Source organism: Hippocampus bargibanti, linkage group LG02 (assembly GCF_051943395.1).
Source record: "Hippocampus bargibanti isolate YZ-2025 linkage group LG02, ASM5194339v1, whole genome shotgun sequence".
NCBI classification, from domain to species: Eukaryota; Metazoa; Chordata; class Actinopteri; order Syngnathiformes; family Syngnathidae; genus Hippocampus; species Hippocampus bargibanti.
Window position 1 is genome coordinate 28273116 of NC_142735.1, and position 16175 is coordinate 28289290.

The following is a 16175-nucleotide window of genomic DNA, read 5'->3' on the forward strand; positions in this document are numbered from 1 at the left end:
CCATTCGCACTATGATCATCCGGTGCGCCTTATATATGCAATGAAGTGATAACGTGTGTTTCTTTTGTGTGTTGACAGTTGAACAAAGCTGGTCATATTGTGAATATGGACATTAAACGCGTCAACAACATTGAGTTATTATGCTATTGCTTGAGTTATTATTGTGTTTTGAACCATTACGAGTGTGACTATACATTATTGTGGTTGCACTAATGTTTAATTTACTGTTACAGCATCAGAATGTTTTTTATGTGTCCCGAATGGAGGAAAAGTTTCCCTCTACTATGTGATAAATGTCGCACAGCGTCAAACTCACTTTTCTGCGGCGGGCCACGTTGTAGTTAGTTTCCTCGAAGGGGGGCGTTATGAATTTGGGGAAGGCACAAAAAAATAAAGAATAATGAGCTTTCAAATCAGAAATCAAGAATAATAACTGTTATTGTGGTTTACATGGGATAATTTGAAATTTTGGTTCGGACTTTAGCAAGCATCATGGAATTTCAAAATAAAAAAATAAAAAAAGTTTTATTTGCTTTCGCGGGACGAATACAATGATGTGACAGACCAGATTTGGCCCCTGGGCCTTGACTTTGACACATATGCACTACACGTTATACCTTGCTGTTATTAAAGTCTCACAAAAATATGAATACTTTACCTCCGAGAAAATAATAAAACAGTTCTTAGTTCATTTTGGGAGTGAATGGAGTTGTCAGAAAGTGACATATGGAAAAAGTTTGAAAATATGTCATTCATTGAAGGTGTGCTTTACAATGTGGTGCGCTTTATAATGGGGTGCGCCTAATAGTGCACAAAATACGCCAATTGCGGGCCAGAACGGTGTTAGACCGGTTAGCATATCGCCTCGCAGGACAGGAGAGGTTGAAGGTTTGATGACGGGTCTTCCTGTGTGGAATTTGAATGTTATGTGATTACTCCTTGCATTGCTAACAGGTGTTTTTTTCTTTCAGTTAATATGAACATAACAGCCGAGGCAGTGGCGGATTTAGTACAGTAGAGTCTTGTTATATCGATATCAGTTATATCGATAGTACTGCTTATTACGATACTATTTTCATTTCCCGGAAAATTTCTAGTCTGATGATATAATTAGTTCCGGTTAGTACGATACCCAGTTATTACAATAATCCGGTTACTATGATGCCCTTTTCATCTCCCGCCAGCCAATTTGGTCTGTTTATATCGATACAAAAGCAGCTTAAAGCTGAATCAATATTAATCAATAATCAATAAGGATTTCAATACCACCATTAGCGAAATCTGTAAACGGCGCATTGTTTGATTTTCAGCTAGAACCGTTGGTCACGTGACCAGCTTCCGTGCCGTGCACAAACATGACAGGTACCGATAAGTTAAAACTCATTGTTATCGGGAAAGCAAACAAACCAAGGTGCTTCAGTGGCGTGAAGAGTTTGCCGGTCACCTACAATGAATAAGTAATGTAAACGTTGCAGTTTGTTTTCCATACATGTATTTAATTGTGTTGTATTCAGATATATTTTTATCACTTGCAATAATCACTATTTTTCATACAGTATGTACATGCTGCCATTCGTGGTTTCTCTCGTGTGTATAGAACAATGTCGAGTGCGTTATGAAAATAATAAATGACGTTTTCATTTTTTTTTTTTTTTTTTTTTGTTTTCCCGAGAGTGGCTGCCTTTCCAGCAGCTCATGTATTTTGTTTTTCTACTTTCATTCCTTTCATAACTTTGCTGCTGTGAAATGTAAATTTCTCCACTGTGAGACTAATAAAGGCAAATCCAATCCAATCCAATTTAATGCATACGTTTATTTTTCACTTCACTACAGTACAAAAGCATGCTAGATACGCAATCCATGAACTCAAGGAGAAAATTACATGCCATTTCAGAGATCCCCCATTTATTGCCCACTTTTAATGCAGTTCGGCGCAGGATCGGATATATCAATAGTCTGGTTATATCGATATTTTTTCCGACTCCCGAGAATATCGATATAACAAGACTTTACTGTATTTCAGTCATATTAACTAATGGATACCAAGATGAATGACAATTCGCTGTCAATAAATCGGCAGACCGCTGTGCCGGTGAGCTAATGGTAATAAATGTGCTCCTGTACGGTCATCTTCCAAGACCCTTTTGGACAAGGTGGACAAGGCGCTCAAGGTAGCGGTTGCGAAGCTTTTGATCCTGCGCCACCATAAAGGTCAGCGCTTCGACATCTGCTGCTCTCTCTAAACCTCGCCATTCTTGTAAAAAAGGGAACCCAGCAAGCGGAGATGACCCTTGGGGAATGGACGCACGCTCGCGCAAACATAATTCACTCGCCACACACCCGCCTTTCCAATCCACCGCAGAAGCACACAAACACGCCAGGAAAGAAGGAAAGGCTTTAAAAAAGTCATAATCAACCAAGGTCAGAATGAACCGATCACATTCAAACTCGCCACCCAAAGTTTAAATGTTCTAGTAGGCTATTCCTGACATTTTCTGCTTTCTTGTAGACAGACACCCCAAGGTTTTGCGCTAACAATATAGAGGATTTGGAACTGTTCGTCACAGTTGAACAATTGGTCCTAAAAATGGTGCTGCCACCACCAAACTGCACTGCCATGTGATGCTCGTTTGATAAAAAAAAGAGCTGTGTGTGATGTAATTATACAACTCTCTCTCTCTATATATATATATATATATGTATATATATATATATGTATATATATAGAATAGCGGCTGGATAGCTCAGTTGATAAGGCATCGCTTTGGCATATGGGAGACGAGGGTTCGAATCCCGCTTGGAGCAGAATACCTTCACGCTAATGCCTACCTCACACTATGAGAGACAACAAATCGAATGACATGCCGGCTCAGACGTCGCCCAGCCAAACAAGATCTGCGTCAAGAGCACCTTGATGAGCTGAATGGCTACTTCGAAACCCACAGTCACAGTTGACCACGAAACAACTAGGACAGGGGTGTCAAAGTCATTTTTGCCGCGGGCCACATTGTAGTTATGGTTTCCTCTCGAGAGCCATTATGAATTTGGGGAACCCATTAGAATGTTTAAATCCCTTCAAATATTACATATAGAGCACACAGCAAATTAATGAATAACTCGTTTTTAAATATGAAGTCAAGAATAATGACTTTTATTGTGGTTGACATCCAAAAATATGAAATTTTGGCTCAGATTTTAGCAATCATCATGGAAATTAACAAGTTTGATTTGCTTTCGCGGGCCGAAAAAAATGATGTGGCGGGCCGGATTTGGCCCGCGGGCCTTGACTTTGACACCTGTGAACTAGGAGCTCAGTGTTCCAATATCCACAAACGGCAATTGCTATCACAACTTGAGATTGATGAGGTACAACACAAATTCCGAGGTGAAGGGCCCCAGGCTGCCACATCAGAGGAAGAGGTCAGACCAGAGATTGGGAGGCAAGCCCCAATGAATGATGAGATTGGGAAGGCAGCCCCAATAAATGAAATGCTGAGCAAAGCAGCAACTGACCTGAGAGATAAGATCATGGCAAGAATGAAAACTGGGCAACCAAGAAACCGATTACAACGGCTATGTGAAGTACCACCTGAAAGTCTCCTGGAAACTGTGAATGCAGCACAGAGCGATCCCAACTGGAACGATCACGGAAACCAATGAGCTGATATACGCTTCATCACTGCTGGTTGACAGAACAGTCGCACAAGACTGCAGGTCCCGACATACCAACCTGTGCATAGCCTGTGCATCACTGAATGCTTGGAGTTGTATAAGGTCAACAGGACCCTGAGAGCCTTTGTTGCAAACCCGATGAGGATGTGGAAAACCACACTTGAAGCCAATGACAAGCCACTAACTCAAGTGTCCATCAAATGTGGCATATACCTAGGTGATGCACTCTCACCACTGCTGTTCTACATAGCCAAATAATCGGCAAGACAGGCTATGTACCGCCTCAGAAATGGAGCTACTATCAGTCACCTCGTATACATGGATGACATAAAGCTGTATGCTAACAACGAAAAGGACATAGACTCCCTGATCCACACAACCAGGATCTAGCGGTCCCAAGTGATGGAAACATCAGAAAGAAGGAACATGAGAAAATCGAGAAATACCAAGGGCTCAGAGAGGAGCTGGAGAGAGCCGAGAAGGTAAAGGTGACAGTCGTGCCTGTGGTGGTCGGGCAGTGACCCCCAAACTCGACGAGTGGTTGCAACAGATCCCGGGAACAACATCGGATATCTTGGTCCAGAAATGCGCAGTGCTGGGAACAGCACGGATACTGCGCAGAACCCTCAAGCTTCCTGGCCTCTGGTAGAGGACCCGAGCTAAAATGGGGGACAGACACCACCCATGGGGGGTGAGACGAGGATTTTTTTTTTTTTAGTGAGACCTCAACTTACGAACTTATTTGGTTCCCAGACAGAGTGTGTAAGGCGAAAAGTGTGTACCTCCAAAAAAAATTCCTATAGGAAACCATTAAAATGGGAATAATCCGTTCCCGGGTTTCCATAAAATATAGTTTTTAACTAAATAAGCCTTAAATCTACACACAACATACCTTATTCTATGTATAATAAATGTGCTATTGTACTGTAATGAAAGAAATACACTGCATTGTATCATAAAGTCACAAAGAGAGGCACATTACATGAGGACTCTAATTAAAGAAATAAACTGTGCTGTAAAATAAAGTTTCATTTACCTTTTTGATGGTCGTTAATGGCTTATGGAAGGAGAGTCACCTTCCATAAGAACTGTTGGTAACTTAACCTTTGGAGACTCCTCATCATTTTTGCTGATTAAAAACCTCTTAATTGACACCTGTTGCTTTCTGACTTGTAAGGTCTTACGAAGCTGAGGCATCACATTATCGTTCATCATGTTGATGATTGTCATAGCCAGTCTTTTCTGGATGGAACTGTTCGGTAGAAGCCTGCACATAATTCCACTTTGCCAACATTGCCTTCTCCTCCTCGCCCTCAGATGTTCTCGAACCATCCGTTACTGGCTTTAAAATCCTCAATAAGCGCCGAAGTTTCAGGTTGGCTCATGGCAATAACGTCGTGAATTAGCCGTGCTTTCTTGCATAAAATAGCTTTACTCACGCTGTCGCCGGATAGCTGCTTTTCATGAATCCAAATTAACAGAAGTTTTTCAACTTCTTCAATTGCCCGAGACCGTCGCTTTGAGAGCACTTCCGGAAATACCTTTTGCAACAGACGCACCTTTGATGGCTTCTCTGTTCCGCAGAATAGGAGCAATGGTTGACTTAGCATAGCCGTGCTCGGCCACTAAATCACACAAACGCACACCTCGTTCGTGTTTCTCAATTATCTCCTTCCCAGCGACGGTGATTTTATTTTGTGTTTTCTTGGGCTGAACACAAGCATGTGGTGTTTTTTTTTTCGGTCCCATCATCGTAAAATTATCAGCAAAAAGCTCCAAGTAGGCGATCGACGTGTGCATTCAATGAGAAGGGGTGTGGAAAGTAACGCCGGCTGGAGCGCTGTTCGGTCGTGTGCTTCCGCCGAAGATCACTCCGCCAGCCGTGGTGGGTGTGTATTATGAAGATAGTGCTTATTATAAGGTTTAATTTTCATAAATGTGACGTTCTTAAGATGAAAAGTTTGTAAGATATTTGTCTCACTGTATGTGTGTATGTGTGTGTGTGTATATATATATATATATATATATATATATATATATATATATATATATATATATATATATATATATATACACACACACACACACACACACACCGTTCCTTCTGCAGGATTTTAATTTGCTGGAAGACAAAAGTAGAATAATAGAATAATAAAACTATATGTATATATGTTTAATAAACATTTTCGTAGAATTGAACCTTTAAAAAACAATTAATTGGACTGATACTGTTTTCTGAAAACATACAATATTTGGATAGTAGTGCTGCCTCATTTCATGACCCAAAAAACAAGAACTGGATGCTCATAACAGTGCAACTTCTTTAAGAAAAAAAAACACTCCTCGTAAAATTGCATCTTTTTGTTTCAAATAAAACCATAATTTCTTCAGAGTGAGTCTATTTTTCTCAAAATTCTTTTTCTTTTCTGTATGGCCCTAATACATTTTGGAAGCTCATTTCTCTCACACAAAAAAACACAGCAAGACATATCATGCGGACAGGTGGCCCACCACCCAGACCTGACCCCAGTGCCCTCCAACATGCCGCCCCTCCCCCTTGAACTGAAAACCCACTGAAAACCCCCACACACACAGAGACGCACACAAACGTCTATAAACACAAATGGATAGCTTCACTGAAACTCGCATATTATCGTCCAATATATCTTTGTCTGTGCAACATCAAAAACCAGAGAAATGTGACACCTCGGCGATAAAGGCTTGCACGTTTCCCACCAATTGATCACAAGTACAAGTTTCCCTATTAGGAGCCCAATGTTGATATGTGAAAGTATCACGCGTGCGTTAGCTGGTGGCACTGGGCGAGCAGGCCTTGAGCACAAAATTCACATTGACTGTGAGCAAGTGGGGTGTGCCACATTTGTCATTTTTTATAGGGCATATAAAGAGGGGGATGTTTTTTTCCCACAGGATACATGGCATGTTCCACTTATCACTATGTTTGTTCGAGACAACAGCGGTGTTAAAAGGCACACGACACAGCAGCCCACCGGGTCAATTTTTCATTACAAGCACCACATGAAGTAAAAAAATAAATAAATAAAAATGCGGCTGGACAATCCATAGACAAAATATCATTGTGATAATGGCTCATGCAATATGCATAACACAAAAACATGACATAACGTTCAATGCAATCTTCAATGTGCAGCGCCATACAATATGGGCATCTTGGACAATGGCTATTCGCCAGCTAATATATTGCCAAGAAATTAGCAATCACAATGACCTTGGTTACGTTGCCACATGAATAAAAATATTTCTTTTACTGGAAAAGAAAAAGCAATTTCCCTACGTACATGTTAAAGATCGCAAAAGTTTTAACACCCATAATGCCTATCATACATTTTTTCCATTATCATGCAGCTAAAGAAAAAAAAATATTCTATTGAAAAAAAACTATACAACCATATATATCAATTATTCAATTGAAAAAAAACTATATGTAGATATTTTGCTGTCTATTTACATTGAAATTACTTCTTTCTGAATAAGTAAATCACTCAATTTTCATAAAATTGCAAGTTTTCACCCTAGAAAATTGGTCAATTTTGTATGACTGACACCTTTTAGGGAAGAAAAGCAATTGTATTCTCTCTGGATTCTTTCTCTTCAAATAAAGGACTATTTTGTTTGCGTTTTCCATTCCTCAAATATATATAGTGCTATTTCAAATCATTTTGTAAACCATTGACTAGTTCCCTCAAAAAGCAACTTTAGTTTTTAAAGATTGTTAGTTTTCCCCCCTAAACAATACTTTTATAAGACTGGTTCTTGTTTACTTTATTTTCATTAACAAGATAGCCCCCGCCCCTCCCCAAAATAATCTGACTTTACAGTTCATCATTACAGTTTCCCACATATATAAAGCTATTATTTACACATCTGTCCGATTATTTCCTGGGACAAAATGGCAATATTTTCGTCAGGTTCACAAAAGCAGCAACGTGATTCACTCGGACCTTGCTAGCCGGCGTCCATTATCGGACAAGTCACTGCCCATAGGCAGCGCTCCTTCCCTGGCGAGTTTGCGAGAACACATTGGGCGAAACAAATCCGAGGGGAAGCCGTTTTAGTCGGACACTTTCCAGCACGTGTTCTCGTGCGTCGTTCTTGATTTTGTTGTCGTTTTCATGAGCTGGCTAGCACGCATGCTAACAGCTCGCGTGAGGCTAGCCCACTGAACAACCGCAGCAAACAGTGGGTGAGAGTAAGAAAAAAAGACGCTTAACACATTGGAACAAAGAAACGACGTTGTGAGTTGAACGCAGCAGAGGAGAAAGTGGCCGCGGAGCCGGGCGAAAGCAGACAAATACGCGGAGCTACGCCGAAGCACTCGGATTCACTTGAACTCCCCGACAGAAAGCCCCCGAATCTCAGACTCACCCTGTTACAACAGGCGCCATCTTCCACAAACTCTCACCAAAACTCCAATACTCGCGATATTCTTTTTCCCCCCTTTCGTCTTCTTCTTTTTTCTGCGCCTATCCCCGCGGCGCCGGCAATCCGTCGAGACAACAAGAGGCCGAATGGAGGTGTCGGGACTCGGGAGAAGGGAGAAAGGGGGTGGGTAAGTAGACACAAGAGAAGGGGAGGCCACACTTTTGCGAGGGGGGAGCGCTGCGAGAGTGAGCGAAAAGGGCAGACGCCACAACAACAGGCGTGGGAAACTTCCGAGATCACGCGAGAACTGCAAAAACTCTCACAATAGGCCAGCGCTAAGGGCTCGCTCGCTCTCGCGAGACGTGTCCCCGATGCTATTCCCACGTGTGTACCCGCGGTAGTAAATCAACAGAGGAAGGCGCTTGTGCAATCCGTTAGGAAATACAGCGGCGCCGTGACCACCTTTATCAAATCACTTGTACCACTGAAATGAATCGAAATGACATTCCTCGTTACCAGCGCCTTGGAACTAGATTACATTTAGTTGTCACATACTTTAAAGAAAAAATATGAAGATAAAAAAATATTGTGTTTCAATGTAAACATATTGAAGTAGCATTTATCTGTTATCTTGTACGCAAATGCAATGCCAATAAAAGTGAAATCAACTGAGTGTAAATGCTTTTAATTCCAGGTTAAAAACGTTTTGCATCCCCGGCAACACCACCACAACACCCAACACTTTGGATTATGGTCCTCAAAATACATTTTTTTCTTCTAGTTATTTTAGAAAGTTTTCTGTTGAGATGTTTAAATGGACTCAGTGTACATTCTGAATGCCGTGAACTATGTACTCCAAAACAGACCCTTAGTCATAAAATCACTAATGGGAATTACCGAGGGGCGTGTAAATGCCTCCGGTGAATCAGATCTTCAGTGTCAAATCAGAATGAATGTTACTATACTGTTGCTGACACTCTCCATACTCGAATGTGATGGCCGGCTCGATATTTGTGAAACTTTGGAATTGTTCCCCAGCTAATGAACATTCGATAAAAGCCCACCAGCAGCATATCATTGCCTGTGTTCTTTGTTTCTGCTCAAACTGGCTTCAGGGGCTCAGTTTTCAAAAAGTCCCCCTGGAAATGACCCCACTGATCCTTAAAGTTGAATTTCAATCCCTACAAACATGTAACAAACTGACCTGGGGGTCGACTGTCAGTCAAGGAGGAAGAATATAACTTTTTTTTCTTTTTAAACACTGGTTCACAGTGAGTTGTTCATTTGAGGTGGGAATTGGCCAAAATGACGACAAGCTATTTCCAAATGGATTTGGAGCAAAACTGACCAATGGGCTCAGAGCATGAGTCAAGCGAGGAGCAGTAGTGTTTGTTTCTTTTTCCCCCCTCCCAAAATCCCCAACAGGGCAACATTACGCTTCCTGTTTCAAACGGGGGAACAATAGCGCGGGCACACGTGAACGACCTATACAGAGCAGATTAGTGCATTTGCAATCACATCGGGGTGTTTCATGACCAGGGAAACCCCCAGTGAAAGTACAAGGCAGGCTATTATTTGCGTGTTGGGGTCTTTCAATGTTGAGGCTCTCCTTCCCTGACTTCCAAGGAGCGTTCCAAAGAGGCCTTCTGTGAGGTGAGCAATAAACGCATCGGCTCATTTTGCTTTATCAGGAAGCCGTAAACCTTCATGTAGGTCTGTCTCTCCCTGCATTTGTTGTCTTTCGATCAGCCCTCATTTCAATCCCTTTGCCATCTTTGTCCCGCGGTAGCCGTCCCTCAGAAAGGGATTCTTCCCGACTTCAAAGTAAATACTTGGAGACCACACCAGTGGCCGGTGAATGCTCTCGTTTGTTCAGCGCTTTCAGCTAGGTTTATGCGGCGGGGGGCGGAGGCCACCCCAAAAAAAAAAGAAAACTGTGATCCAGTGGATTTTATTACCCCCCTATAGAGAAATATACCGGTACTTGAAAAATATTACGGGTTTATAACTTCCTTGCAATGGGCTGGCAGACATTCCAAGATGGCCACTGTCGCTCATTTAGAAGGATTCGCAAGAGTCCCGTCACATTCTTCTCATTAAGGGCGAAACAATTGGTTGCGATAAGTGGAGTGATCCCGACTAAGCCGTAAGCCTCCAGTGGATAAAGCCCTCCAATTGACTGCTGAATATGGCGGCTCATAGAAAGATGGCCACAGAAAAAAAGGGCTCACCTGCTAACAACATTATATGCCAAAATATTGCTATTTGGATGAATATTCAACTTTCTTAAGAATGCTCAATTTAAAAATATATCTACTTTATTAATACTTGTTAATTATACTGCAATTATTGTTCAGGGTGCAGGGGGTAGGAAACCTGACTATTTGTTTTATGTTGCTAATTTTATTATGAAAGACATTATTTTCATAATACAGCTAACCCCCCCAAAAAGCTAAAAAAACAAGCAAATGTCTAATTTTGGAGAGCATTGAAATTATAAGACTAAAATTGGGTCCTTTTGAGGAAAAATAAGCAAATCTTTTTCAAGAAAAATGAAGTAACAAAAAAATTTAAAGAGAGCACGAGAATAGAGTTGCCTTTTCCTAAAGGGGAAAAAAAGAGCATGTTGAAGAGAATAACGTTTTATTTAGAGGAAAAAATATCACACAACTTTATGACAAAAACGTCAGTATTTTCAGAAAAGTAAAACAAATGGCACAACAATTAATGTCTTATTACAACAGACTTCTTAGACCACATTGGCTTAGCTATGCTGATAAGGTGATACCAGTGCAAATGGGGCAATCAGGCCAGTCGTAGACCCTATATTCGTGCAGGACAATAGAGGTAATCAGTCAGGACAACAGAAGTAATCAGTGTAGCCTCAGGGAATAGTCCTCTGCTCCCCCCAACCTGACAGCAAGGACCTACCATAGCAGTGTCCGGCACAGCCATGTCTGCACAGTTTAGTTTAGGTGGGGCGAGATATATATATATATATATATATATATATATATATATATATATATATATATATATATATATATATATATATATATATATATATATATACTTCTTTCTGTACTTCTTTGAAGGTATATATATATATATATATATATATATATATATATATATATATATATATATATATATATATATATATATATATATATATATAGGGCCAAAACTATCAGCAAAATTTTTTGTTTGCTGACGAAGCTTTTCGGATTAGGAGCAAAACGCATGACACCTTCAAAGAAGTACAGATGACGGCTGAAGAAACCTTTTCATTGATGGACCACTCCTGTACTACTGAGAGCGTACACAGACGAATTAATGACTTTCTTTTTTTTTGTTACATTAATAAGGATGTGCTTTTTCAGAGAAAGTAGGAGCAATCTTTCAAGGGTGTTTTTTTTAGGGGTAGGGACATTTAAAAGTAGTACTCTTACATGAATAATCCCACATTTTTTCTGGGAAAAATAACATTTTTTTAAAGAAAATATCAAAAGTAGTCATCTATGAAAAATATATATTTCTAAAGAAAATGTATCTGTTTTTTGCTGAGGAAAAAAAAGTAGTATAACAATATTGCAACAATTGCAAATTTCCACATTGTGGGACGAATAAAGGTTTTCTGATTCAGATTTTCTGATATTGTTCTGAAAGTTACCAGCTGGCATCTTTCGGTCTGTTTTACTGCCGTTTCCCCCGAACAAATTGCAGTTGGGGGGGGGGGGGGGGTTTAATCAAAACGAGGTTGCTCCTTTGAGATGAAGAGCAACATCAAGAAACTTGATTGGAAAGAAATGGCCCAATAGTGTCCTCCCCTAATGAGTCACAACGGTGGATGGAGCACATCTTGGCGTGAACCAATTTGAGGCGAGGACGTCCCCGTGACTGCGCAGACACTTTGTAGGGGAGGGGGAAGAAGAAAAAAAAACACGTTTCCCCTTTCTCCCACCGGCGCGGTTCACGGCGAGTTCAAGTAACTCCACAGGCAGCATTGCGACAAGGAAAATAAACCACATTATTGATATCCCAGCGGCTACCTGAAGAATGGGGCCGTTTTGTCCCTCACATCCTTCACATTATTTTATGCCTGAATCCAATATGGAGATTATTATTATTACTTTTTTTGGCCTCAAAATTTGACACAAAACACACCATAATGACAACATGGAAAAAAATAATGTAGTTAATTTTTGAAAAAACAGGAAAGTTGACCGTGATCATTGCAAGTGTCTTATTAGGTACGGCAACATTTTCTGCTACTTAAAAAAAACAAACAAACAAAAACTTTAAGAAATTAAGTAAATGAATAACCAAAGACCAAAGATAAACAAACCAATAAATACACATATACACATATGAATAACATACATACAGTGAGACCTCAACTTACAAACACCTTATCTTACAAACTTTTCGTCTTACAAACGTCAAATGTATGAAAATTAAACCTTATAATAAGCACTATTTTCATAATACACACCCAGCCCGGCTGGCAGAGTGATCTTCGGCGGAAGCACACGACCGAACAGCACCAGAGGTTAAGTTACCAACAGTCCTTATGGAAGGTGACTCTCCTTCCATAAGCCATCAACGACCATCAAAAAGGGAAATAAAACTTTATTTTACAGCACAGTTTATTTCTTTAATTACAGTCCTCATGTAATGCGCCTTTCTTTCCAAACAGCAATTCCCGTTGACCTTCGACCTCCAACGCCATTCCATCAAGCCATAAATGACCATCACAAATGTAAATAAAGTGATTTTATGATACAATGCAGTGTATTGCTTTCATTACAATACAATAGCACATTTATTATACACAGAATAAGGTATGTTGTCTGTAGTTTTTTTTAGGCTTATTTAGTTGAAAAGTATATTTTATGGAAACCCGGGAACGGATTATTCCCATTTTAATGGTTTCCTATGGGAATTTTTTTTTGAGATACACACTTTTCGCCTTACACACTGTCTGGGAACCAATTAAGTTCGTAAGTTGAGGTCTCACTGTACATGCATGCATGTATGTATGTTATTCATACAGATAAATAAACACAAATAACTAAATAAGTAATCACACCAAATAAAAAACAAATAAATAGATAAATAAATAAATAAATAAATGCAATAACAAATCTGAGGTAAATGATGACAAAAAATCGTGAATGACAGACAGATGGTGTATTTAAAAAAAATCTAAAATAAAGAAAATGTTTTTGCCACACATATCAATTCACTGGCCATTGTGCTACTCCTGGTGTGCCTACTTTGACCACTCATGGGCAGTTTAAAAATTCAAACAAACACATTAATGTGGACTGACACAACTCTTCAGGGACTTGCAGTCATATAACAAAGTACAGTAAAGTCTCGTTATATCGATATTCAAGGGAGTCCGAAAAAATATCGATATAACCGGGACTATCGATATATCCGACCCTGTTTGCATGTAATTTTCTCCGTGCGTGCATAGAAATAGTATCGATATAACCGGGACTATCGATATATCCGATATCGATATAACGAGACTTTACTGTAGTTTGTTTATTTTCCCGAAAGAGGATAAAGAATATATGACAGTGATACATTTGTCTTATTTTATTTTCATGATACGTTTATCATTCTATTTCCCTGGTTTGCATAAAATGCACATTTGTATCAATAGTCAATGAAAATATTTCAGAAAAAAATTACAATTCATTTTTGTGTAATGCTAAGGAAATAAAGAAATAAAAAATACACTGCTCTATGTGTCGGACACACACACACACACACACACACACACACACACACACACACACACACACACACACACACACACACACACACACACACACACACACACACACACACACATACATACACATTCACACACACACACAGAGTCTCTGGCCAAGTGATTGCACCGCCGAGGCCGTGACCCTCCATGCAAACTCGCCCCTCCCTCGTCGCTGTCTGTCTGGTGGAGAGCGAGAGACATAGGGGGGGCAAGGGGGCGGGGACTGTGTGGACAGAGGTCCCTCAGGAAGAGGACTGTTGATGATTAGAATGGGGGAGGGGTCCAAGCCTCACCCTTTTGTGGAGAAAGGGAGGGAGGCCGAGCATGACACATTGATTGAAATCAGCAATCTCAAAATGACAGTCGGCTTTTGCTATATTGTGCTCAATTGTTTATGAAATATGATTTAAAATTAAATATTTTTTTGCCGCGCGCTACACCAGGGGGTGGGGTGGGTGCATCCTATTTATATTGTTAACCCCCCTCCCCCTCGAACCAATGCATCTGGGGTATATTTTAAGTCATTTTGACCGAAATGTACTCACAACTAATCCATGTGACAGATTCTAGGGTAGGGGAGGATAAAAATAATCATCATCATTTTTCAAACAAAATCTGTGCCGTCCCAAAAATGTGACATGGAAATAAATTGTAAAAATCTTTCTCCGTGTGGCAAAGACATGCGGCGGGTGCTCTTGTGCACATGGCCAAGTGGTTAAAAGGACCAGTGAGCAAAGCGAGGAAGTGGGGCGGCGGGTGTTCATCGGGGCGGGGGGCTGTGCGAGGGGGTCCGGAGCTTGCTTTAGAAACGCAGGTGCCTTAATTGTCCCCCGATAAAGCCTCGGCAAGTGGGCAAACCTGTGAATGTGTGTGCGGCAAAAAGGGAGACATGAATGGAAGCACGTGAATGAATGACTGAGTGAGCAAGGAGCCCATTGGATGTGCCAGTGGGGTTGGGGTTGGGGGGGGGGGGGGGGGTGAAACGCCATCCAGACACAAAAAAGACCCAACCGGCCCTTGAGCAAGTGCGAGTGACTCCCAGGTGCAAAGTTGAGACTGGTCGAAACCAAAGTTAAGAATCAAAGTCCGTTTCAAAAACTGGAAAAAACTAGCGTGACTATGAATCAAGTCAAATCCCAAATTAAGAGCAAAAGGCGCTTAAAATGTAATGTATTATTATTATTATTATTATTATTATTATTATTATTATTAAAAGTCGGGGGAAACAACATTCCAAAAACAACTCAACAACCTGTCAAGAATTAAAAGAAAAGTGTTCAAGGAACCGTTAAGACCGGGCGGGAAACAAAACGAAAGACGCTGAAAGACACTGGAGAACCACATTAAGAAAAATGAAAAACACTCATGGAGCAAACTGCTTGCAGACACTCAATGACACACAAACAAGTAACTCAAGTAGCGGACTTAAATAAAATAAAAAACAAGTCCAATTTGTTTATTAAGTGTTTTTTTAAAGGTGTTTCAGATCTTTTGGGTTTTTTTTCTTATTATAATTTTGAGACACGATATTCACTTGTTTTTCACTTGGCTGCTGATTGAGGTTGACTGTTTTCTACTAGGTCTTTGACTTGCTAAAGATTTTTTTTAAATTAATTTATTTATTAATCGATTGATCGATTGACCGATTGATCCACTCATGTATTTGTTTATGTTTTTATTTATCTATATATTTATCTATGTAATTATTTGTTTGTTTATTTATTTGTTTGTGTCTATGTTTATTTGTATTTAGGCATTTGTGTTTTATGCTGGTTCAGTCTCAAAGTGATTTTTATAAAAAGAGGTTCTGACTCACCTATGACCTATTATTTATTTATTTTTTATTTATTTAGTTATTTAGTTATATTTGTTTGTTGGGTTTTATGGTTCGTGACTCGCTTATAAGGTTTTTTTGGGGGTGGGAGACTTGGTTCTTGATTAGTTCTTGATCAGACTTGGTTTTGTCACCAAAACTTATGTTATTATGAATCTTATTACCGGTTATGTTATGTTACCTCCAAGATGGCGGCGCAAGAGTGGCTGCCTTTACAGCAGCTCCTATTTTTTGTTCTTCGACTTTCATTCTTTTGTAACTTCACTGCTGTAAATTATGTGCTCCCTCTTACGAATACCAGTGATGAGGTGCACAGCAGCATTCTGGACCAGCTGGAGACGCTTCATGGAGGATTGGGAATTTCACCACCAACAGACGCTTCAATTTTTTTAAATTCTTATATTATTCTTATTCTTTTGTTGTCGTCGTTGTTGTTGTTCGTGTTTCTTCTTCAACAGCTTTTGACTTGATTTG

At 40.0% G+C, this 16175-nt stretch overlaps 1 protein-coding gene across 2 annotated transcripts in view; it reads right to left on the bottom strand.

Annotated features, from left to right (window-relative positions):
- The window catches only part of LOC148902301 (suppressor of hairless protein homolog), a 34099-nt gene extending 25770 nt beyond the window's left edge, over positions 1-8329 (bottom strand). For both annotated transcript variants that reach the window (XR_016114277.1, XM_088990713.1), the window contains exon 1: positions 8080-8329. Coding sequence is in view for 1 of the 2 variants with exons in the window: in XM_088990713.1 (XP_088846839.1) it covers positions 8080-8099 (20 nt within the window). In the remaining variant the exon portion in view is untranslated. The remainder of the gene's footprint in view (positions 1-8079) is intronic.
- Positions 8330-16175: the final 7846 nt, after the last annotated feature.